The sequence below is a fragment of the Leopardus geoffroyi genome, chromosome A2 (genome assembly GCF_018350155.1).
Source record: "Leopardus geoffroyi isolate Oge1 chromosome A2, O.geoffroyi_Oge1_pat1.0, whole genome shotgun sequence".
Lineage (NCBI taxonomy): Eukaryota > Metazoa > Chordata > Mammalia > Carnivora > Felidae > Leopardus > Leopardus geoffroyi.
Window position 1 is genome coordinate 101,064,289 of NC_059331.1, and position 24,938 is coordinate 101,089,226.

The 24,938-nt window shown below is 40.1% G+C and overlaps 1 protein-coding gene and 1 long non-coding RNA gene across 3 annotated transcripts; one reads left to right on the top strand and one right to left on the bottom strand.

Annotated features, from left to right (window-relative positions):
* Window positions 1-232: 232 nt before the first annotated feature.
* On the bottom strand, window positions 233-23,242 carry ASNS (asparagine synthetase (glutamine-hydrolyzing)). Of its 2 annotated transcripts, XM_045494875.1 has the most exons (15): window positions 23,007-23,242; window positions 21,746-21,848; window positions 18,239-18,314; window positions 16,586-16,683; window positions 13,359-13,630; window positions 9,235-9,472; window positions 8,134-8,319; window positions 7,773-7,874; window positions 6,986-7,113; window positions 5,804-5,930; window positions 3,465-3,571; window positions 2,911-3,011; window positions 1,540-1,621; window positions 1,297-1,452; window positions 233-578 (listed from the first exon to the last, which is right to left on the bottom strand). In XM_045494875.1, the coding sequence occupies exons 5-15, from the start codon at window positions 13,605-13,607 to the stop codon at window positions 369-371; spliced, it is 1,686 nt and encodes a 561-aa protein (XP_045350831.1). In that variant the 5' UTR covers window positions 13,608-13,630; window positions 16,586-16,683; window positions 18,239-18,314; window positions 21,746-21,848; window positions 23,007-23,242; the 3' UTR covers window positions 233-368. The 2 variants fall into 2 exon arrangements, with proteins under 2 accessions (XP_045350831.1, XP_045350829.1); XM_045494873.1 differs by lacking the exons at window positions 16,586-16,683; window positions 18,239-18,314; window positions 21,746-21,848; window positions 23,007-23,242 and adding an exon at window positions 15,976-16,481.
* Window positions 16,693-24,123, top strand: LOC123606467. The gene is made up of 2 exons (XR_006716296.1): window positions 16,693-17,186; window positions 24,047-24,123. It is a non-coding gene; the product is annotated as an uncharacterized LOC123606467 (long non-coding RNA).
* Window positions 24,124-24,938: the final 815 nt, after the last annotated feature.

Here is a 24,938-nt window from a genome sequence, read left to right on the forward strand (position 1 = left end):
TGGACACAGCACCACAGAGCCTGCCTCACCAGCTGCTGTGAACACAGAAAGAACAGAGAGGGAAGCTGTGAAAAGGCCACGCTAAGAGGAGGCAAGGACTCCTGCAAATGACAGGCTGCTTCCTCCTTTCCAAGGCTCACTCTCTACCTTCCTGGGATACAGTAAAAGCTGCTCAGTTTCTAGCTCCCTCTAAGGAAGGGGCTGTATGAATATAAATGACTATAGCACTGTGTCAGATTCAAGACTTTTATTTTTTTCCATGCCCAACAAGCCGGAATGGTTGATGCTCACTGCTCCCCCTCCTGCCCCCAAGCCCCCTACTCATCATAGGAGGAATGTTTCCTTTCACTGGATAGCTCAGATGGTGCCTAGGCTTTGGCGGCTGACTTGTAATGGGCCAGAGTGCGGGCAGAAGGGTCTGTGGCATTGATCCACTTGGGCATCCAGTAATGGGTCAGCCAGTCTGCCCGGCCTGGGTAGTGGCGTTCAAAGATTTGACGGTAGTAATAGCCTTCCTTAGTTTTAGGAGTATTGAAGGGAAATTTTTGGGCTGCAGTCGCCATCATTGTATCGTCAACCTGTAAGAATATAAATTCAAAATGGCTTTGTTAAATGGTATAGAAACACTTGTATTTAATGTGGCTTCCCAACAACAAAAGATATAAAAAGGCATGACTGTAAATTGTGCAAGAGACCCTTTGAATCACCCGTCACTTAGAAAATGCTAAAATACAATAATAGACACAGCTGCAGCAACTTTCAAGGAACATTTCTGCAAATAATTTTAATACACGGTGGCTCTGAGTGTTTTATGACTAATAATGTCTGGCACCCGGCAGGTGTTAAATGTTAAATGAAGGTCAGTGATGATTGGTAAGTCTCTTCTCTTGCTCTTTGAATTTTAGATGCTACTATATAATCCTTCATGCTACTTAAATCTTATGAAATTCTTTTTTTGTTTGTTTGCTTATTTTGAGAGACCGAGCACATGAGCAGGGGAGAGGCAGAGAGCGAGAAGACAGAATCCCAAGCAGGTTCTGCACTGTCAGGACAAAGCCTGATGCGGGGCTTGAACTCACAAACCATGAGATCATGACCTGCACTGAAACCAGGAGTCAGATCCTTAACTGACTGAGCCACCCAGGTGCCCCAAATCTTATGAAATTCTTATAAAACTCTTGTTTACAGGGAATTTCTCCTACAGCCACAAAACATTTAAATGAAATAAGAAATGAACAGTGATTGTTCATCATCCAAATTGTCCTATGCCAGAAAATATTTTTAAAGACCTTATACCTGATGTTCAACATATTCCTGTAAAATCCTAAACCAGGAATTCTTAACCGAGGTTATTCCATCACTGAATGCTTCTTTTGGCCGCCAGAGAATGTCTTTAGGTATTAGATTGGAGTCCTCAAATGTCTCTCTCAGGAGATGTTTTTCTATCCCATTCTGACATGAAAACAAAGGAATGGCAGTAAAAATTCCAAATACATTTAATAGCAATAGACAGTTTTCATCGTGCATTGATTCACCTACCTTGGGAGTTCTCATATCTGGGGGCAGAGACAAGTAATAGGAAGAAAATCGATGATCCAGGAAAGGGACGCGCAATTCAAGGCTTAAAGGGGAAAAGAAAAATCTAAATCAAAATGGATATTTAGTGCCTGTCCTTTTAGATTCTCCTTGAGTTTCTTAGCAATTCAACTAGCCTCTATGTAATGTTAAGGCTAAAAGTCATTTTTAGGGTCCTCCTAACTATCCTTTACTACTGCGTGAGTAGCAAAAATCTTCATTCCCAACAATATGTACTACCTCATCTAGAGAGTGAAACAAACGGACAATAATTTTACTTTCCCTTCTGTAAACAATTAAATGCACATCTCAAAGAGCAGAAAATGGTAAGAAACATGAGTGATCTGATCATTAAGAACGTACTTTTCCTATACCTTTCTGACTCAAAGTTTTTTCTTGGTGAGGCCATCTCTTGTCCTATGGAAAACTAAAGAATTCAGAATTGTTTACTACTAAATGATTTACATACAACATGCAGTATATACCCCTGTTCCACAGTGTTTCATCAAAGGCCACGTCGTGTTTCCTGAATCCTGGTGACTCTGGTTAAGGCAAATAATAACCATGGGTTCAGTTCCTTCCCCACACCGTATCTGACTATTTTCTAATCTAAGTGTGATTTCCTAGAAGCAACTAAAATATTTAACGTAGTTTATCACCTACAGTAAGAGTTCTGAATTCTCCAACATGACTAGCGAAAAAGTGAAAACTTCAGGCAACCAGAAATAGAGAAACCTGTTTATAATCTAATCAACCCTCCCGGCTCTTCATTGCCCTGTGCCCGCGCAGGGTCACCACAGTATCAAACAGGTGTGGTAGGCACTCAACACTTGTTACAGGGGCTGTGTCAGCTTTAACTTCTCTTAAAAAGTCTTAAAAAGAGCAGCACCTGCCTTCCCTTTCGGTTGTTCTGATGGTACCAGAGTGTGGCTGTGCTTTAAAGACGAAGTCCATCTAAAACAACCTACAGTCTCTTCACCAACGCCAGAACAGTGCTTTGAGACAAGCTTCGTTTTCTCTATCGAAGTCGTACTTTGTGGGGCACCTGGGTGACCCAGGGGGTTAAGTGTCTGACTCTTGATTTCGGCTCAGGTCATGATCTCACGGCTGTGAGATCGAGCCCCAAGTTGGGCTCCGTGCTGGCTGTGGAGCCTGCTTAAGATTCTCTTTCTCCCCCTCCCCTGCTCACGTGTGCATGTAAACTCATGCTCTCTTTCAAAAAACAAAAAGTCATACTTTGCACGAACGTATAATCAACTGAAAAAAGTAATTGGCCATTGAGCTTTTTGATTTTTGAGGCTGTCTTAACGATTGCTTCTCCAACTACCGAGTTACCCGTGGGCAGCAGTAGTGCGATCTGCCCGGAGAACGTCGAACAAGTAGAGTTCCTTCAGAAGCCTCTCGCTCTCCTCCTCGGCTTGTTCAGGAGAAGGAGCCTGTTTTATAAACAGGGGGAGTTACAAATACACCAACAGCTTTGCTTGTGCACACAGAACAGTGTTCATTTCTCTTTCCCGTATGCCAGCTCTAGTGGGAGTAAGAAAGCTAAACAAAGTTTGGGGAAGGAGGGTCCCTACTTGCTAAAACAGGCCTTCCTGCACACCAAACAGGTAGCTGTCAGGCGATAAAATGGACGCCCGGGGCAGTAACCAGGCTGCCACAGGGGATTCAGAAAAGTCAGACTCCCGATTCTCCTGCTTCACCAGTTCTGAAAAACGGAGATTATCTCACATTAAGACTTCTTCCCCCCGCCTCCAAAGAAATACAAAGCAGGCACTATCAGTTTTCCTCACATACGTCACAAGATACTCAAGTGTTAAGACAGACGAGAGCAAACAAACCACTTTTCTTCACCCAGCACCAATATCCCTCCATGTCAGAAAACTTACCTTGTGAAAATATATGTAACCCTGCGTAAGCTCATCTGAACCTTCTCCAGAGAAGATCACCACACTATCTGTGTTCTTCCGAATATACTTGGAGACTAAGTACATACCTTAGTAGACAGACAAAAATTGTTGATGTCAACATAACTGGCCACCAAAAATGTCTCGTATTTAGCTTTTGGAAACAATGATGTTTTACTTAGACTTGAACTCTGTATTAATAATGTAGTTTCCAAAATAATGACCTTTTATCTATAAGCTAATTTTTAAATACCCAGAATTTGTACGGTTGCAATGAAACAGCCCAAAATCATTCCACAATTTTACCTATTTATTAAAAAAATTTTAATGTTTATTTATTTTTGAGATGGGCAGAGAGAGAGAGAGGGAGACACAGAATCTGAAACAGGCTCCAGGTTCCGAGCTGTCAGCACAGAGCCCAATGCAGGGCTCACACCCAAGAATCAAAAGATCATGACCTAAGCCAAAGTCAGACGCTCAACCGACTGAGCCACAGCCACTGTGCCCCTTATTCCACAATTTTATATACGGGTTTTAAAATTGTAATGCTTTTAGACCAAGAATATCCACCTTAGAACTCTGACAAACTGAACAATGACAAATATCTAAAACAAATTCATAACTTTCATACCAATATTATCATACAAAAATAATAAAAGTTGGGAGTTTTGGTAGTTTAGGCTTTTCTTTCCTAACACCAAATTTCACAGGTGGTTAAGAATACTATGTAAATTACTAAAAGAGAGCCATTGGTTCCGGCTGCAAATCTATGTAAACCAGTATTTGTTCTTTATCATTTTTTTCATGATCACCGATCTTGGAAGACTTTTTAGACATTTTTTCCTAATTGCCTTCTCAATGAAATATGAGTATTGGATATACTATAAATCTGTTTATATAGTGTGGCCCTTTGGAGGCCCACAGACCACTGTATACAGAAAATTCTTTTTTACACTCCAAGAACCAATTTAGTTCTCTTGTGGGCAATATCACCCCTGTGGTAATATTCTCATGCCCTAAAATTTGCAATGGAGGCTTATCAGATAGATTCTGAGTCTCTTAAAAGAGAGACATATCTCAGCCAGTAGCACATTAGAGGCTCAATGACACTGGAGTATACTTCTGATCTTGCCATATATCCACAGGACAAAACTAGCATTGCTTGCTGGGCAGTAATAGTTATTGATTGATAAGTCATATGATAGAATAGTTACCAAAGTATATATGAGTATTCCTTACATAAATTAGTTACAACACAGACCTATTTCCTTATATCCCCAAGAAACTATATGCAGAGAAATTGGGGAGTGAGGAGTGCAGAAATGTGCATCTATTCTTTGGAGAAATATAAATACAGATCTTCCTCGACTTACACCCTGATAAACCCACTTAAGTTGAAAACATCATCAAATCCACCTAACCTACTGAACATCCTAGCTTAGGCTAGCCTACCCCAAATGTACTCAGACACTGACATTAGCCTACTGTTGGGCAGAATCACAGACCACAAAGCCTACTTGGTAATGAATGGGGCACTGAGCATCTTATGTAATTTACTGACCCTGTACTAAGAGTGAAAACCAGAATGGGTGTGGGTACAGAATGGTTATAAGTGTTTCAGTTGTTCAACCTTGTGATCACTTGGCTGACTGGGAACTGCAGCTCAACTGCCCAGTATCGAGAGAGAGAGAGAGAGAGAGAGAGAGAGAGAGAGAGAGACAGAATCCCTTGCATGGTGTTAGCCCAGGAAAAGATCCAAATTCAAAAGTCAAAGTAAGGGTTCTGCTGCATGTGTATTGCTTTCACACCCTCATAAAGTCGAAAATTGTTCAGGTCAAACCATGGTAAGTAAAGGACTGTCTGTAGGGACACCATAAATGGGGGAGTTTATGTGTTTATTTCCTCTCACTCCAAAAGAGATTGGGGGAGGGGCGCCTGGGTGGCTCAGTCAGTTAAATGTCCAACATCGGCTCTGGTCATGACCTCACAGTTGTGAGTTCAAGCCCCGCGTTGGGCTCTGTGCTGACAGCTCAGGGCCTGGAGCCTGCTTCGGATTCTGTGTCTCCTCCTCTCTCTGCCCCTCCCCTGCTCACACTCTGTGCTTGTCTCTCAAAAAATGAATAAACATTAAAAAATAAATTAAAAAAAAAAAAAGATTGGGGGAATTCTTAAATGGTCTGGTCTTAAAATAGTGCTGACCTAAGAATTTTATTTGCATTCATTCTTAAGTATTGTTTTTTAAACTGTTGTTCGAAATAATCTTTTATACCTTATACTATTTTCAGGATTAAAAATCTTTTAGATACTGTAAAATACCTTACCTACTGAAGCACGTACTGTTGTAATATCATAAGTTTCCAAGGAAAATATGACTTCATCCAGGACCTGAATGCCTTCCTCAGAATTAAAGAGGACTTCATGGTGTTCACTCCCAATGTGATTTGCCACCTGATTATTTAAGAAATATCCATATACTTGTTATAAGCACTGCCCTTGAAAATGAAACATGAATACTGTCATGTCACAACACGTTATAAGTTAATAATAGTGAAAAACAAATCGGGCAAAATATGAGGAAATGATTCTCTAGTCACCACATACACAGCCCAGTTAGGTTTCCTGGCCTCCCCCAGTCTCTGCCCTGACTTGACCAAGAGGTAGACAGCCCATCAGCTCTTCCCACTCCAAGACTTCAACCTAACTGTCCACAGGCTTCCAGTGAGTTGTGTCCCCCCCACCCCCCAGTTAAGTTACCTCACCCACTTCCTCCCTCTCTAGTCCAACATGGCCCCACTCTAACCTTGGCCCCCTATTGGCCCTCCATCGATGGTTTATGTTACATTCAGGATGTTATTCCTAAGGGAAATGCCTTCCCCTCATTCTTTTTTCTTTGGCTGTTTTGGATTCTTTTAGCCTTGATCAACTTGCTTTGACACTGCACTCATCCATTCCCTGTAAATTCTGCCAGAGTAGGAACAAAGTCTCCCAAACACGGAATGTGTATGTACAAGGTCCTCTCTGCCCATAATCCTAAACACGGTGCTTTATAAAAAATGAAAACAGCTAACATTTACAAAGTACTTACTACAGGCTATGCTCTATCCTATGCACCTCATGAATTCTATCATTTTCACCTTGACATTATCCCATAGTAGATACTGTCATTCCCATTACATAAATGAGGAATCGTATGTTGGAGGTAGGATTTGAAACCAGCAGTCTGCTCCAAAGCATGCAGTCACAACCACTGTACCATTACTTTAAAAACGACAGAATTATTATCACAGGGTTTTTATGAGGATTGCATGAGCCTTAGTAGAAGTACCCAGAGGACAGTGTATGACACACTTGATACTCAACAACGCATTTCATTTTATTTTAATACATTTAACTTAAAACAATTACCTGAGTCAATACAGCGTAAGTACAGAATCATTAATTAGTGGCTAGATTTTTATCCTTATGTCTGTCCCAATTACATAATGGGCAGGACGGTGTCTTACCTTTCTAGCAGCGAGTAAATCAGTACTGTCTTCCATGCCAATCGCAAATGTCTGGAGAGGGTACTGTACTTGAGCCTCTTTTAGCTGCTTCAACAGGGTGGCAGCAACCAAACTGGAATCCAAGCCCCCTATGAGCAAGACGGGAAGTACACTGGTTATATGCCATGCTTACAAGAAACAGATACGATTTACAATCCCGTTAAGCACCAAGATTAGAGTTTTGCTATTTAAAATCCCCAACTTTTAGGGGCGCCTGGGTGGCTTAGGCAGTTACGCGTCCAACTCCTGATTTCGGCTCAGGTCATGATCTCGCGAGTTGTGAGATTGAGCCCGTGCTTTGGGCTCTGTGCTTGACAGCATGGAGGCTGCTTGGGATTCTCTCTCTACCCCTCTCTCTGCTCCTCCCCCACCTGCACACGCTATCTCTCAAAATAAACAAAATTTTTTAAAAAAATTTAAAAATCCCCAAGTTTTATAAACCGAAAATCAACATTATGAAAAATCTAACACATAACCTGACATAATGATTACAGTACTTGAATTGGTCAAAAGTCACCATACCCAATTCTAAAAAATGTTTATTAGCTCACTCATACCAATAATTAGAATGTAACCTGAAGCCGCTCTATTGCCATGAATATTAAATGCAGCTTACAGAAAACATTTTTGTCCTATAACAGAGGGAAAATTTAATCATAAATACTTTATAGTCAAAATCTCAGGGATAGCTACAAATCATTTACTTAAATATGTGCTAAATATAATTGGGCTTTTTAATAGACTTCACCCGATAAAAGGCAGCCAATCCTTCTGTCTGTCATTAAGCGTTTCTTTATGGCGTTGTCAAAAAGGATCCGGAGGTTGTTCTTCACAGTTTCTAGCTCAAAACCTATAAACACGTAAAGCAAATCAACAGTTCCAGAAAACCTTGGGCTGAATTATTTACTGAAACAAGGCAGACAATCATCTATCAATCATGATGACACCTGCTCCAGGGTGGAATTTGCCAAATCCCCATGTGCCACCTCCAAATTAAATAGGAAAGAGCTCTTCTGATTTGAACCATTCCAATGACAAGAAAGTAGCACTTTTTTTTCCCTTTGGGAGAGACAGGCGGGGAACAGGCGGGTGGGCGTTTGCTTTGTTACCTGGGAAGAGTTTCTCCACATTGTCATAGAGCGCATGCAGGGGCTCATCTCTACAGTGATGATATTTGACCATTTCCACTGATGCAACTTTGCCATTCGGCTTTAAATCCAAAACTTCATAGTGTCCTGGGAGAAAAGGCTCCACTTTTAAAAAAGGAGTTGTGGAGTGCTTCAAGTTAACAAGACCTACAAATTCAAAATGATAATTTTACTCAAGATACAATTCACCATTACTTACTATCCTCTCAATTCCTGTTTATTCCCCCTTTTTGATATAAACACATGTCCATTATATAAGCAAAATAGGGAAGAATGAACCCAAATGCTACCACCTACTTACTAGGGAGAGAACAGTGGTACAGAGATGTACCCTAAGGTTACACTGATTTCTAGTAGTTCAAAGTAATAAGAAGATCTCCAACATTCAATTTCTTCTCCCTGGCTGGAATTTCAGATCAAGAAAATCTATTTTCTATAAAAAAAGACACATTAAGCAAGAAGATGGACTTGAAATTGCTACTGTTATGATACCCTGGCAGTCATTTCTTTGTCATCCCTGAGGTATGTTAAGGAAACAGCCATGATTCCTGGTCCTTGAACAAGCAAAATGATCCACTATGAGGTAATGGCAGAACTAGTTATTATATACTGTGTGTTAAACAGTATAATCTAAATTTCTTCAAAAGTTTTCACAGGGAGTAAACAACCTGGCATCACCATGATCTCTGATTAAAAACCAGTGTTTTATTGTAAATGGGAACAGCCTATCTAAATGCTCATTACGAGTCACAATTTGAGTTTGTCAGCCCAGTCATCTTCTGTGTCAGACTGAATTCAAAGATCAGATCGGACCCAGATTCCTGCCTAGCAAGCGGACCTCAAGACAGCCACACAACCCCTATGGGGGATGAGGATTAATTAAAAAGTTTCAAGCAGGGAGGACCATCAACCGATTAGTTTTTGATACGCTATTCTAAAAGCATTGAGAAACAGTCACTCGAAAACTTCTGGACTGCCCAGCATAAGATTTGCAAATATGATCAAAAGGAAAACACAAAACCAGAGTAATAATGAATACCTACAGACAAATTCTATCATTACCTTTAGCTTCTGAACACACAGCCAAAAATCCATCTTCCGTCATGGCTTTAAACAAAGGCCTGACTCCATAAGTATCTCTGCCCAGGAACACTTTCTTATTGGCAGTATCCAGCAAAATAAATGCAAACACCCCATCCAACATGCAAACTGTTTGCTCAATTCCTCCTTTGTCGTAAAGATGAAGGATTATTTCACCATCCACTTTGGTCTGGTATTCAAATTCAAAATGGTGTTGCATCTTGTAAAAGCAATAGCAAAATAAAAATATTAATGTTACAGTCCTTGTGCATCCACTAATAATTTTTTGTTGCAAAGTTGCTTCAACATTTGTACGTTCTATAATCACGCACCTTAGTTATTTAGAAGAATCATGGCATTATCAAAATACAACTCGTTTGAACTCACAATTCTGCTCATTCTTTACAGCATAAAGCTAAACGTGCACATTTTAGTTGCCTTCTGATAAATGAAAAGCAGAGGCAATGTAGCAAAACAGTCATACCTATCAGGAAGGATAGGAATACCCATTATACGTGTCCTATGTCTATAATACATGTATGTTTACATCTGTATGTCAGTTAAGCAAAGAGATTGCAATGACACTAAAAATGTGTCTTCCCCAACTGTAATATTTTGGTTTGGGAATATAGGATCAGCTGAGGTTTTTCCATTTCAGTCTCAAAGACCTGCCTATGAAAATGGAAAGTAAAAGGACACACACAGTTGGTACTATTCCCTGACAAATGGCTCCATCACAATGATGAAGACACATGGTCCAGATAAAGCTGATGGCCCCCTGGGAGAAGCCTAGAATATTCAGTCTTCCCACCATTGCAGTGGCATTAAACTACTTCTCACTGATAGAGAAAATGACAGGGGAGCTTTAGTAGTCCACATGCCCCAAGGGCTCAGCAAAGTGACCATCATGACCACTCAGCACAGAGGGAGAGGGCCTGATTACATTACACCGGGCTCTGGCTCTCCATCACCACTGGCCAACTGTGAGGGGCAGAAATCCTTGGAGTTGCTCTTTCTTTGTGCTTACTCCTATTTTTGGCTGACCATGGAGAGAGAAAAGGTTCCTATAAACAAAATCACGGGGAAATCCTGGTTAAGTTTAAACATTCAGAACATGTTTTTAAAATTCACAAAGTAAATCTATATGTCTGTATATGGATGACCTATAAACATGCTTCACAATCACACTCACTCTATCACTTGTGAAACTTCTGTCTATTAGCACTCACAGAATGACCCAAACCATGGGCTCTGGCTGCCTCAAGGGACTATAAAGCCACTTCCTGTTGACCTCTCCCTCCTCTGAGAGATCAGGATCTCCTCTGAGATCCTGTCACTAGCAAGTGGGGTTTGGAAGCAGTCTTTTGCTTGCCTTTTTGCACTTACATATCAGAAGAATAAATATACCCTCCAAAGCATTCGGTGATTTCAGTAAGCAACAGCTTCCCAAATCTATCCTCCACTACTGTCATCACTGCTCTTTGGCTAAACCTTGCAGGTAACTTACTGGTTAATGATTCCCATGTTCCACTTTGCACTCTCCTGAAACCACACTTAGGTAAAAGCTGCAATTAGAGAGCATCTGGGTGGTTCAGTCAGTTAAGTGTCCAACTTTTGATTTCAGCTCAAGTCATGATCTCAGAGTTTGTGAGTTCGAGCCCCACATTGGTCTCTGCACTGACACTGCAGAGCCTGCTTGGAATTCTCTCTCTCTCTCTACCCCTCCCTCCCCTCTCAAAATAAATAAACATAAAAAAAAAAAAAAAAGCTGTACTTAGATAAAAGTCCCTGTATCCTGCCACCATCCAGAAATCACACTGCCATTTGACCTGCTGGTTGCAAGCCCCTGATGATCCGTGTAGAGAGAGAGCCTCCTCTCTGCCCCAGCCTTTACTCAGATTCCTCCTCTCCTTCATTTATTCTTCCTCCACACCCAGCACATCTCTAGCTGGATTATATTAGAGGTAAATTTTTTTCATCCAAAAAAAAAAAAAAAAAAAAAAAAAGGAGGGGCTTTGGAGCTTATGTTGTAGTGTCCTTTATACAGATGTAAAATGGCCATCCTCCTCATCAACAGATTTCTGGCCGCTCATGCAACAGAAGCTTAGATGATTGGTAGATGCAATGGAATTTCTATGCTTTTGAAAACACAATATATTTGGTAATTTAGATTAAAAATACTTGTGAAATATTTACTATTTTGTAACTTTTCAACAAAATATATAAAAGCAGCAATGTTGTTCAAGTTACACAAGGTATTGCCTATCTGATTTAAGGTGAAAGGTTAATATTGCCATAATACAACCTAGCATTCTCGTGTGTATGGCACTAACTTGGCTTGGTAAGAAAGAAGTCTTACCTCCTGTAAGTACCTCCTGTACTCTCACTAGCTTGAAATTCCATTCTTACTTTTCGTGTTCACCATTTCATCTCCAAGCACCTAGAAAAATCATGCCTATATACTCTTAATAAATGTCTGAAAGGAGTCTGCTGAATAACCATAAAAACTTTTCAAATGAGAAGCCTATTATTAAAAGTAATCTTATGAGGAGATGACACACAATGGTAAAAGCTATTGTCCAGAGATAAAAATGTCCTAATGGTGGCTAGAATATAAATACCTCCCCATGAATGACAGATGTATATCAAGACTCAAAAAATACCAAGGAACCTAACAACTAAATGTATGAAGTATGAATGCTATCAGGCTTCAACAAAACAAAGCAGCTATAAAGACATTTTTGTGACACTTGCAGAAATTTAATTTGAACTCAATATTAGATGATCTTATTGATTCTTGGGTTTAATAGTATTGGTATTAGGTAGAGGATGGCCCTAATTTTTAAGAGATAAGTGGTTGCATATTTAGGAGTAAAATGTCACAATATCTGCAGTATACTCCAAAATGATTCAGCCCAAAATTAAATGCCTAGGTGTATATACAGAAAGAGAGCAATAGAGCAAATACGGCAAAACATTAACAATTAAATAACCTAGGTTCTATTTGTTCTATTTTTTTTTTTTGGTTTGTTCTTTTTTGTTCTTTTTTATATGTTTTAAATTTTCAAAATTACAAGTTGGGGAGGAGGGTGGCAAACAAAAAATAACTTGGAAATTTTGCATTAAAAAATTTATGAAACACTAGCCAAATAATTCCAGATTGGAAGGTTCTTAGCCAGTTTGGCTCCCTGGGGTCAGAATTTCCACCCCCTCACCACTCTCATCCTGAGTAAGCTTTCACCAGATTAGAAAGCTGTTCCAATTTTAATGCTGCTAAAAAAATCACTCCTTTCACTCTTCTGTCCTGTGGCTCTGTTTAAGTGCAGTCAGTACACAGTAGCAATAAATGTCATAAGGGCAGCATTATATAAAAGCTACCAGTATGATTACCTCCAAACTATTAAATTCCATACCTGCCCTAAAGTCCTCCGGTCTCCCTACTCTTAGAATGATATTCCAACTCCTTGCCAAGTCCTGCTTGATCTGGTCGTGCCCTGCCCACCTACCTACCCCTTGATCACATCTGACAATCCCAGGGCTGCTTCCTACCTCGGGGCTTCTACACATGCTATTCCCCCAGCATGAAATGCTGTTACCAGCCCCACTAGTTGATCATTATCCATTAGGTCTCAGCTCAAGTGTCAGTTCCTCAAGAGACCTTCTCTGACCACCCTTGCTGACATTGGATCTCCCATATTATTATTATTTTTTTTTTTGTCCAGAATATCTATCCTATGTACAAGGATTTTTTGTCTTTTTTTATTTTTAATGGAATAAACTCCATCAGAGTGAAGACCTATGTCTCATACTTACTACTGTATCCCCAGTACCAAACACAGGCTCTAATTAATATTCAAATTCATGACAGGAAAAAAAATTCTAAGAGTTAAAGAATTATAATCTTCATTTTGTCTTTTTTTTTTGTGACCAGGCCATTTGAACTCCTTGTGCATCTGTGCCCTATCTCTCTTTAGAATTGGAGCAAATGAGGTAATGAACATGGAAACTGTGTGAAAAGTAAAAAGCTTTATACAAAATATATAAAATTATTACAACCAACTAGCCCTGAGGTTTAATCACATCCAGATATCTTCTGGTTTATTTACCTTCTTGTGGTTGTAGATTTCACCGTTGTAACAAAGCCACAAATAAGGATATTTCTTCACTCGGATTGGCTGCATTCCAAACAGCTGGTCAACCACTGCCAACCGATGAAATCCAAAGCAGCAGTTGGTATATCCATTGACATTCTCAAAGCGAAATGCATCTGGACCCCTGTGTGCAATCTTCATAGCACTCAGGCACTGAACAGAAAGGCAGTCATCACTGCCAAAGAGGGCCCAAATCCCACACATGGTGCAATGGAGCTAGGGGCTCTCTATGGAGAGAAAAGCAGACCAGTTGAATATTCAATACCCAAGTCTGTATTAAATCTTGATTCCAAAAACTGGCATAAACTACTTCAAAGACTGATATTTAAACCATCTGATCTATAGCATTAGGCTGGCAGGCACACAGGAGTTGAGACTGATTTAATTGATTTACAAGTATTCAGAAAAGATGCATGACCTTCACATCCAGCCGGCTAAAGCAGTTAGCACCCCGTCAATGCCTGCATCTCTCTCACCTTGGACCTTGGCTCACCTGAGCCGGGGTAGTCAGGCCACATTCTAGGTTTACTTCCAAGATACAGATATACATGCAGGCTGGCTCCAACCTAGTGAGAGGTCCTGTCCCATTCTCTCTATCCCAGAATGTCAGAAGCCCTCAAAAATCCAATAGACTCCCCAGATTACTACTACAGTCCCCTCTCGGGACTCCTGACAATTAAATGTCCTCTCTTTACCTGTACTAACTGCATATAGAGTATAGCAGGTAAGAAAGATCACACATACTGCTCGTGTAATGTTAAGATACATAGCTATTACAAGCATTTCACAGCTTCTAGTTTACCTCTAAGTGATTTATTCAAATGTGATAAAAGAAATTCTAAAGAGACAAAAGGCATGTTATCTGACATTAGATACCCTGGATCGGTTACAAAAAAAAAAAATTTAAGTTGACAGAGATACATAATGTTCACCATCAAAATGTCCTAAATGACAAAAATGTCCTCAAATACTTTTGTCTCAAAGCTGCTTTGGTCCATAAGAAAGCAAAATAGGTGGGATATAAACAGCAAGAACATCTCTGAAAAACAAGCTGGCCATCCCTACAGGCCAAGAAGCAAACAAATAATTCCTGTGAATGTTACTTTGCAATTTTATATTCTCAATTGTGAAATAAAGGCTTTTTATTTAGATGCTGCCAACTCAAAACAGCTGTTTTACCAAAATAACTTGGAACTATTTGGGTTTTTTTAAATGCAAATTTGCAGTGGATGCCTAATTCGAAACAAAAATCATATATAAATATATATAATATAAATATATAATATATATATAATATAAATATACTATATAAAATATACATAGAATACATATATTGTTTCAAGTTACATCAATCACTTTGAGCAATCCTCTGAGGACATGCACAGCTAAATGAACCAAACCTTTGTTTGGCCTTTTAATGAGACCATATCAAATTAATAAAAAATGATAGTGACTCCAACAACTTGGAAATGAAGTAGCACATGTCCTATGCAGTCCCTTCCATGAACCTGGCAAATAGCCTCTAATGAGATATTTGAGATTTAGGGGGAAATTCACTTAGATTGAGGTGAGAGAACTACTGATAAGCCATCTATCTTTGACTCCATACCAATGAAAAATGGGCTGAGACAGTACTTTGAAAATCACAAGAGGTCGTCATTAGTGAATCATTTCCCTAAGTCTTCCTAATGCTGCTTAGTGAATCCCATTATTAAGCCTGTTATAGGAAACACACCCTAAACACCAAATTAGAGGGGAAAGACAGGCAACACATATTAGTGAAGCACACTTCTCCAGCAGGAAATAGCAAGTTAAAACTGTTATCTATTTTTGTTGGAATCCGTCTCACTTGCAAAGGTCCTATTTGCAATGCTTTTTCCAACTGCTGTTACCGCTCCCAGTAATTTTCCCTATTTCCTCATAAACTTCTAGGGCAGTGCTGTCCAGTAGAAATGTGAGCTACGTATGTAATTTTCAATATGCTGGTGGCTCCGTTAAAAAAGTCATGAGAAAATGGGAAGTTTTTAAATCTATTTTAACACAATGTACTAAAAGATAGTATTTTGACAGGTAATCAGGCATAAAAGTTATCGACAAGATATTTTATATTGCTTTTCTCTACTGAAGTTAACATCTGGCGTATTTTATACTTACCCCAGACCTTGATTCGGACTAGTCTGCCTTTGAAGTTCTCAAAACAGTTACATGTGTACTGAATTTGTGCTGATCCAATGCATTTAATTTCTATGCTATTTACCAACCACTTCAATTTCACCATCTCGTTTTATTTTTACCTTAAGATATCAGCAACCAACTCCTGGACAGGTTCAAGACCTAAATTACTTCTAAGTAATCTTATAGGAACGTGGCCAATCAATGGGGAAAAAAAAAGAGTTAGGAGTCCTGTTAAATTGTTACTCAAGTACCCAGGAAGAAGAAATAATGTAGGCCAAGGGCCCAGAAGAAAACTGTCTTTTTATTCAAAATAGTAACATTAATCTGAAACCAGCCCTACAGAACAGACAGATATCCACTGAGAAAGGCATGTTCATTCATTTGCTTTTTCGCATACCGTGCCGCCTGTCGCCCTGAACAGTTGTCTTCTAGGCAGGATTTGCTCATTAAGTCACTTGTTGAGTCTTGCAGTCTGGCTGGGGGGTGGGGCAGGGAGAGGGAGATGGTGGGACCAGTGGTGAGGGCCTAAGTACAGACCCTTAGGCTTGGACCTACAGCCTTGAGACCAGGACCAAGCGACTGTGTGTCCCGAAACTCCGACTGCACCCCAGCCACGTGCACCCTCTGGCCAGTCCGCAGCAGGGCCCCCGGACTGCAAAATTTTCCACAGGCTTCGATGCAATGTAATTTTTAAAAACAGTAAAATTTACAAGGGCCAACGTGGGCTGGAACCCGGCCTCCCCTCTGCCTTCCACTGGACCCCAACCTCTGCAGGGCCAGACTGGGGTCTTTACCCCGCAGCTGGCTCCCAGGTGCGCAACAATCGGCCCCGCCCCCTTTACGGGTGGGAGCCGCAGAGCCCTCCTGCGCCCGGATCAGCCTCTGCCCACGAGTGTGCTAGCCAGACTGCCGCGCATCCGCATCCTCCTCCTCCTTCCCCTCCCCCTTCCGGGGCGGCCCAGGGTACCCTGGAAGGACGCTGCACCCCGCAGCAGGGCCTGGCTTACCTGGGATCCAGCGGGTGGAGTGACCAAGGTCCCAGGTAGGGGCTGCAGCTGGCGGGCGGGGCGGCCGGGCGTCCTCTCACTTTATACTGGCCTAGCTCCTGTAATGCGTGCGGGAAGTTTCATCATGTTTGTGAGGACCAACCAGCGCGTAGGGGCGTGGCCCACAATGCGAGACCTTGGAGGCAAGGAGGGGGGAGGGCGGAGGAGGAGCAGAGAACTAGAGGAGGAATTGCTCCGTTCCAGCTCCTTAAAGTGTTAGTGCACCTGCTGAAGGATTGCCTCAGAGGTCTAGCCAGGTGCCCCACTGACACTGAGGGTTATCTTACCTGCTGTTCTGACAATTAGGGGGCCTTCTGCACTTGGTTTGTTCTTGGGGAAATCAACACCAAATTGATGGCCGTGTCCCCTCTACAGCACATCTCCCTGCAGATCCTTAACTGCAAAATTTTTAGGAGTACAGGTATCCCCCGCTTTTCGAAAGTTCATGTTATGCCACTTTGCTTTTACAGAAGACCCACATTAGTACTTCATGTGGTACTAATTCAGTTAGTTTTTGCTAACGGAAAGGAATCCGAAAGGATGTTTGCTTTTAGGGGAAAAGGTGAGAGATGAAAATAGCGTTCCGTATTGATTTCGTAGCTGGCCATTTAAGGAGGCAGCAAGCGAGTGGCACTGCCAAGTTCCTTCCCCAGGACTACACTCTGCGTCGAGGCGCCGTGGCTTTGAACAATGTCTCTGAGCATCTGCGCTTTGTCTGTATCTTGTGCATGCATTAGCAGGATGTGCCCTAGGTATCAGAAAGGCCTAGCAGAGGTTATTTTTTGCGTCTGAGAAAACTCAAATTTTTCATGTAAATTGATGGTAACTGCTTCTTCATTTTATGTCATTTCAGCTTATGAAATGTTTCCTAGGAACACTCTACTTTGAAATAACAGGGAAACCTGTACTTTAGTTTCTCCGTAACTACAAAGAGAGCATCTAGTACATAAGATGGATACAGAAATATTTGCTCTATTAATAAATAATGGGGCAGGTAGGAAGAGGTGGCAGGATACGATCTTTTTATTAACTACAAGGTAGATTTCATTATGTCTTCTACCTCAGACATAATTAAATTTATCCCATCTCTGGATCTATAGCTCGCTGTATTTGTGTTCTGTGTTGGATCATTATCAAACTTTGTGATGTGGTTATATTCTCCTTCGACTAGATTGGCATCTTTCTGGTTGTGTTGACTTCACCTTTTGAGTCTCACTATCAGCTCAGTGGATACCACTAGCTAGATTCTCAAAACCTGCATTCAATTCAATTCGATTCCTCATCACATTTTGTTGTTGACCAATTTCACTTTCAGGAAAGGATGGAGTTCCAGTCTGAATTTTACCACTCACCACTTCTATGACCATGGGTATGTCTTATAATCTCTTTAGGTTTCCCTCTTTGAAAGGAAAGTGGAGATTACCAGGGGTCCTTCCAGCCTTGAAATTGTAAGCACTAAAATGATGAGAGTTCTTAGAGCCATAGCACCCAAGGAGGAATTTTTTTTTCCATCCCCATAATATCAATCTGTCTTGCTGAAGCTCAGAATAACTTTTCAGTGTGTATATTTTTACATTAGGCCCAGTTAGAAGTAAATTGCCCAAATTCACTCACTTGATACTTATAGATCCAGGATGTGAAATCAGGTTTGTCTGGGTCCACGGGGCATCCTCTTTTGATCAAATTGTGCCTGTAGAATAGATAGACAAGAAGAGCTGGCTGGGTCATACCAGAGATACTGACAGAGAGCAAGGAGCTGACATAGCCTCTCTTATTTTTGCTAAACATGAAAGATTTGCATTCAGGATTAAATAAATTTTATTCTCCAGATTTCATCCCCATTCCTATATTGGAGCATTACCCTAAAATTTGTATTATCTGCACTAAGAGTTTGAAAGGGGAGACTCTCCATTTGAATTTTTTTAAATGTTTATTTATTTTTAAGACAGAGACAGAGCACAATGAGCAGGAGAAGGGAGGAGAGAGAGGGAGACACAGAATCCAAAGCAGGCCCCAGGCTCAGAGCCTGATGCGGGGTTCAACTCATGAATGGCGAGATCGTGACCTGAGCTGAAGTCAGATGCTTAACCAACTCAGGTGCCACTCAGGGGCCCCTGAGACTCTCCACTTTAAAGGCATTGTTGAACTGGTACCACTAGGTTCTTCAATTTGTTATGCAATACAGGGAAAGACTTGTCGTCAGAAACCAATTTTTGCCTTTTTTTTTTTTTTTTCATTTTAATTCCAGTTAGTTAACCTACAGTGTTATATTTGTTTCAGGTATATAATATAGTGATTCAACATACCGTATATCACTCTGTGCTCATCATGACAAGTGCACTCCTTAATCTCCCTCACCTACTTCACCTATCTTCCCATCCACCTTCCCTCTGGTAACCACCAAATTGTTCTCTATAATTAGGAATCTGTTTGGGGGCACCTGGATGGCTCAGTCAGTTAAGCATCTGACTCTTGATTTTGGCTCAGGTCATGATCTTGCAGTTTGTGGGATCGAGCCCCATGTCTGGCTTCGCACTGACAACGTGGAGCCTGCTTGGGATACTTTCTCTCCATCTCTCTCTCTCTCTGCCCCTCCCCTACTAATGCTCTGTCTCTCTCAAAATAAATAAATAAACTTAAAAAGAATTTTTTAAAGAATCTGTTTCTTGTTTTGTCTTATTTTCTTCTCTTTGCTCATTTGTGTTCTTAAAATTCCACATATGATTTAAATCATGTGGTATTTGTCTTTCTCTGACTTATTTTGCTTAGCATTATTCTAACTCCATCCGTGTTGGTGCAGATGGCAACATTTCACTTTTTTATGACTGAATAGTATTCCATTATATATCAACATCTTCCTTATCCATTCATCAGTTGATGGACACATGGGCTGCGTCCGTATCTTGGCTATTGTAAACAATGCTGCTATAAACATAGGAGTGCATGTGTTTCTTTGAGTTAATGTTCTTATATTCTTTGAGTAACTACTCAGTAATGTATTGCTGGATCATAGGTAGTTCCGTTTTTAACATTTTGAGGAACCTCCATACTGTTCTACACAGTGGCTGCACCAGTTTGCATTCCAACCAACAGTGCACGAGTGTTCCATTTTTTCCACATCCTCACCAACACCTTTATTTCTTGTGTTGTTGATTTTAGCCATTCTGACAGGTGTGAGGTACTATCTCACTCTAGTTTTGATTTGCATTTCCCTGATGGTAAGTAATGGTGAGCATCTTTTCATGTGTCTGTGACCATATGGATGTCTTCTTTGGAGAACTGTCTGTTCATGTCTTCTGCCCATTTTTATCAGATTATTTGTTTTGTGGCATTATATAATTTCTTTACATATTTTGCATACTAACCCTTTACTAAATATGTCATTTGCAAATATCTTCTCCCATTCTGTAGCATGGCTTTTAATTTTGTTGATTGTTTCCTTTGTTGTGCAGAAGTTTTTTATTTTGATGTAGTCCCAATAGTTCATTTTGCTTTTGTTTCCCTGGCTTCAGGAGACCTATCTTGAAAGAAGTTGCTATGGCTGATATCAAAGAAGTTACTGCTTGTGTTCTTGTCTAGGATTTTTATGGTTTCGTGTCTCACATTTAGGTCTTTAGTCCATTTTAAATTTATTTTTGTATATGGTGTAAGAAACTGGTCCAGGTTCATTCCTCTGCATGTTGTTATCCAGTTTTCCCATCACCATTTGTTAAGAGACTGTCCTTTTCCCACTGAATATTCTTTCCTGCTATGTTTAAGATTAGTTTATTATATAGTTGTGGGTCCATTTCTGGGTTTTATATTGTTTTCCATTGATCTATATGTCCATTTTTGTGCCAGTACTATACTGCCTTGATCACTACAGCTTTGAAATATAACTTGAAGTCCAGAATTGTGATCCCTCTAGCTTTGCTTTTCTTTTTCAAGACTGCTTTGGCTATTTGGGGTCTTTTGTGGTTCCATACAAATTGTACGATTTTTTGTTCTAGCTCTGTGAAAAATGCTGCTGGTATTTTGATAAGATTGTATTAAATGTGTAGATTGCTTTGGGTAATATAGACATTTTAACAATATTTGTTCTTCCTATCCAGGAGAATGGAATGTCTTTCCATTTCTTTGTGTTGTCTTCAATTTTATCAGTGTTTTATAGTGTTCAGAACACAGGTCTTTTACATCTTTGGTTAGGTTTATTCCTAAGTATCTTACTATTTTGTTTTATTTTTTTTTAACGTTTATTTATTTTTGAGACAGAGAGAGACAGAGCATGAACGGGGGAGGGGCAGAGAGAGAGGGAGACACAGAATTGGAAGCAGGCTCCAGTCTCAGAGCCATCAGCCCAGAGCCTGACACAGGGCTCGAACTCACGGACCGTGAGATCGTGACCTGAGCTGAAGTCTGACGCTTAACCAACTAAGCCACCCAGGCACCCTTCTTACTATTTTAAGTACAAGATTCCTTTTAGAATCACAAAAAAAAAGTCTCTCTTGACCTCACCCCGCCAAATAGTGTGTTTTTAGTATTCCTTTGATAGAGAAAACATAGCACCATGATAAAAATAAAACAAAACACCCAAGAAGTTATCAAGGCTTCATACCACTCTTAAATAAATGTCTATTTTACTGGTCACATCAGCACCAAGATAAATAAATAGTAAAATGTGTAAGACATACTAAGAACAGACTACAGTCAATGCTCGTAGACTACACAGGTTCAATATCCCCCTAAGTTACATTCCCAACTAGTTTACAAACTGCCAAGAATATAAATTCCACACAGAACATGTAGTGAACACTTAGTAATTGACAGGCAAAAGCAAAGATGACAGCTGACTCAGTTCAAAGGTTCCTTAGTGCCCTAAAGTCTTTAGCAAACTGACTTTGCTGCATCCTAATCTACATAAAATGTCTGAAACCTGAGAACAACCTAGGAAAGGAGATCTTCTATCCACATTGTACAGATGTAAAACTAAGACTCAGATAAGTTGAAGGATTTAGCCAGTCTGAATTAAGTCATCACAACTGCACATAATCATAAACTGAATCATAATCATAATCATATAAAACCCAGAGACGATTTCCCTTACCCCCCACCCCCACGATTTATGTAGTAAAAGACAGATACCTGATATGTTACATAGTGTTGGTTGTGCTGAGTATCTTCCACTTGTCCCTCCAGAGTCACTCCATCCTTCCTTCACTTTGTGTCCTGGCTCCCTTGCCCTCCTCTTGTCATGGAAGTGTCCAAAGGGAGACACAGAGGTTAGAAGGGAGAGGTCTCAGGGTGTTTCTTCCCCAGGCTCCTGCACCCCCACAGAACTCCTCTCCTAAAGCCCACAGCTCCTGCCACATGGCCTTCTCTATAGCACAGTCTCCTCAGATTCCAGGAACTGCTCCTTCCTCTTCCCCTTTAGGCTTAGCCCGAGGCACCAAACCATCTTGCTTTTCTTGAATCCTGTCCACACTTCTGTAATTAGTGTCAATTCGAGTGTGACATCTGCTTCCTATCAGAACCCTGCCCAATACATTGATCTAGGATATAACAGAGGATGCAACGGATTTAACTAGAGTAGAAAATGATTCATATGTTCTCTTAATTATTAGACACAAATGAAAACTAAATTATGTGGCCTATTTTCCCACATCTTACCCACCCCTCCATTGAAACCTTACTCTAAAAGCAGCCGGAAGCATTTAACATTCTGTGACCTGAGTCACTGAAGAATCAAATAAAATCTTCCTCTGTCAAGTAAAACCTTTAGGCTGGTTCCCCATCCCAAAAGTATAATTGACAACACAAGATTGCATTTGTTCAGCCCCTGAGAGCATTAGTTAAAGTCTTTAAAATTCTTTTAAATACTAAATTCATTTTTCTCAATGGTTTTTTTTTTTTTTTTTTGTAGATTGATCCATTTTCTAGAATTAAAAAAATATATAGTAATAAAATAACCAGCCACATAATGATAGCTACCCTTTGGGATTCATTGATTTTAAAATGTACATAATAATAAAAAAGCTTCATTGATATTAAAACACTATAAAATGAAGTCGCATTTTATTCAACCCAATGTACCTTTGTAAAAGTTTGTTGATGAGTTTGACATATTTATGGTCTATAGAAAATGCTATCAAACCATTCAGGTTTGCCAACCCCTGTCATAACTCCAAAGCTACCAGGAGACCATGACTCACATGTTAGGTAACAGTGACTTAGGATTCCAACGAATTTATAAGCCCATCCTCTCACCCCCCAAAACAGAAAATGTTTCCAAAGCAGGCCACATGGTTAGCCCTTAACCTAAACACCAGATGAATTATCAGCAATAGTGTCACCTTTAGATCCCAGTAACCAGAACCATCGAGCTTTTCACTGGACATGAACTTACCCACTCAGGGAGGAGTTTAGGATGCCACCATGGGGGAGCTCTCAAGGCACAGGACGGAGTCGGAGTGAGACAAAAGATAGCTGGAGCCTCCATTTGATCTCTTGTTCTGTCCCATAAATGTTAGCCACAGGCCTTCTCAGCAGCTTATGATTCCATTTCTCTGCTGTTCTACCTATTTCTTATGATTTTTTAAAATCAGGTGTTGAAATGCAATTTGAGATAGGACTTCTGATCTTTACTTCTATATCCTCTACTTTTCTTCTCATGTCATCGAAATTTCCCTGGTACCTACATTTAACTCAGCAGGTTAAACAGTAATTTGGAGGGGCACCTGGGTGGCTCAGTCGGTTAAGCATCCGACTTCAGCTCAGGTCATGATCTCGTGGTTTGTGGGTTCAAGCCTCACATCAGGCTTTGTGCTGACAGCTTAGAGCCTGGAGCCTGCTTCGGATTCTGTGTCTCCCTCTCTCTCTGCCCCTCCCTCACTTATGCTCTGTGTCTCTCTATCTCAAAAATAAACAAACATTAAAAAAAACCAACAGTAATATGGAAAATTCTGAAAATTCCAGATTCCAGAAAAATTAGATACTTTTGCATTTGTTACCTAGGATCTGTTACTTAGCCTTAGTGCAACAAAAGAGGGAATATTAACATGGGTTATGTGCATATGTGTTTTGTGGAACCAGACTTCATAAAACTGGGAATGAACTATATTTCAACAAACCATTTGTGTAGTCCTAAATACAAGAAGACTGGTATAAAAAGGAATAAGAAAAGACTGGAAAAGCTGAAAGAAAAATGGGAGTCTCTCCTCTGAAAGATGAAAAACTTACTGGGAAGTTCCACTAATTTAGAATCAGAGTAATAATTGCTTTAAAGAAGAATAGAGTGAAATGAGCATAAATAACACTATTCAAAGTTGACCTTGCACAGCAGATGACATGGGAGCAGAGACTGATATTTAAGATCATAATATTAACAGTTATTTATTGAGTACCTCCTAGATGCAATGTATTTTAATTTTTTTTTCTATTCTGTAGGCTAACCATGGGAAAGAACAATTATTCTTATCTTTTGACTGTCAAAGAAGAGTCTCAAGAATATAAAGTAACATACCCGACACCAAACAGTTATCAACTGGCTGAGCCATGGGCCTCAAACGTAGCATGACGACGTGAGAGCTTCCGTGTCTGTTCCAGAAGTTGCTCAGCAAGCAGACCAGGTAGAGAGAGCCCCTCCAAGAAATGGCAGTGAGACATGAAAGGTCCCAGTGTGTCCCTAAAGACAGCTAGAGAAAGTACAGTTGATCCTTGAACAGCACTGGTTTATAATGTGTGGATCCAACTATAAATGAATTTTTTACAATACAGTAAATACATAAATGTATTTTCTCTTCCTTATGATTTCCTTAACATTTTCTTCAGTAAAAGGCGAAAAGATTTATATGATCTGAGGAGAAACCAGAGTATTAACATTTTCTTTTATCAAGCTTACTTTATTGTAAGAATACAGTATAAAACACATATAACATACAAGCTATGTGCTAATCAAATCCTTATGCTATTGGTGAGGTCAACAGCTGGCTCCTAGTAGGTAAGTTTTTGTGGAGTTAAAACTTAAACCGGATTTTCAACTACACAGGGCAGTCGATGGAGCCCCTAAGGCCCACATTATTCAAGAGTCGACAGTACATAGAACAAGTGGGAAAAGCCAATGAAGAGGAAGAGATTCCATTTGAAGAGAGCAAGAAGAGTAAATGGAGAAGGGCAGCCACAGGAAATGGGCAGAATGCATGCATTTGGAGAAGAAAGATTACTTTTAATTTAGGACAGGAGAGGGGGAAAGAATGGTAGTGGGGTATAGGTAAGCCTAGAGGAAAAGGAAAGAGAAACAGAGAGAAAACAAACAAGACACATTAAGTATATCAATGAT

What these genes read in the sequence shown, in the direction of transcription:
- ASNS (XM_045494875.1), bottom strand. Translation starts at nt 13,607, where the DNA reads ATGTGTGGGATTTGGGCCCTCTTTGGCAGTGATGACTGCCTTTCTGTT. An exon ending in GATTGGCTGCCTTTTATCGG is followed by an intron (nt 7,114 to 7,772) that starts GTGAAGTCTATT and finishes TCTTGCTCATAG; the next exon opens with GGGGCTTGGATTCCAGTTTG. An exon ending in AGGAATATGTTGAACATCAG is followed by an intron (nt 579 to 1,296) that starts GTATAAGGTCTT and finishes ATATTCTTACAG; the next exon opens with GTTGACGATACAATGATGGC.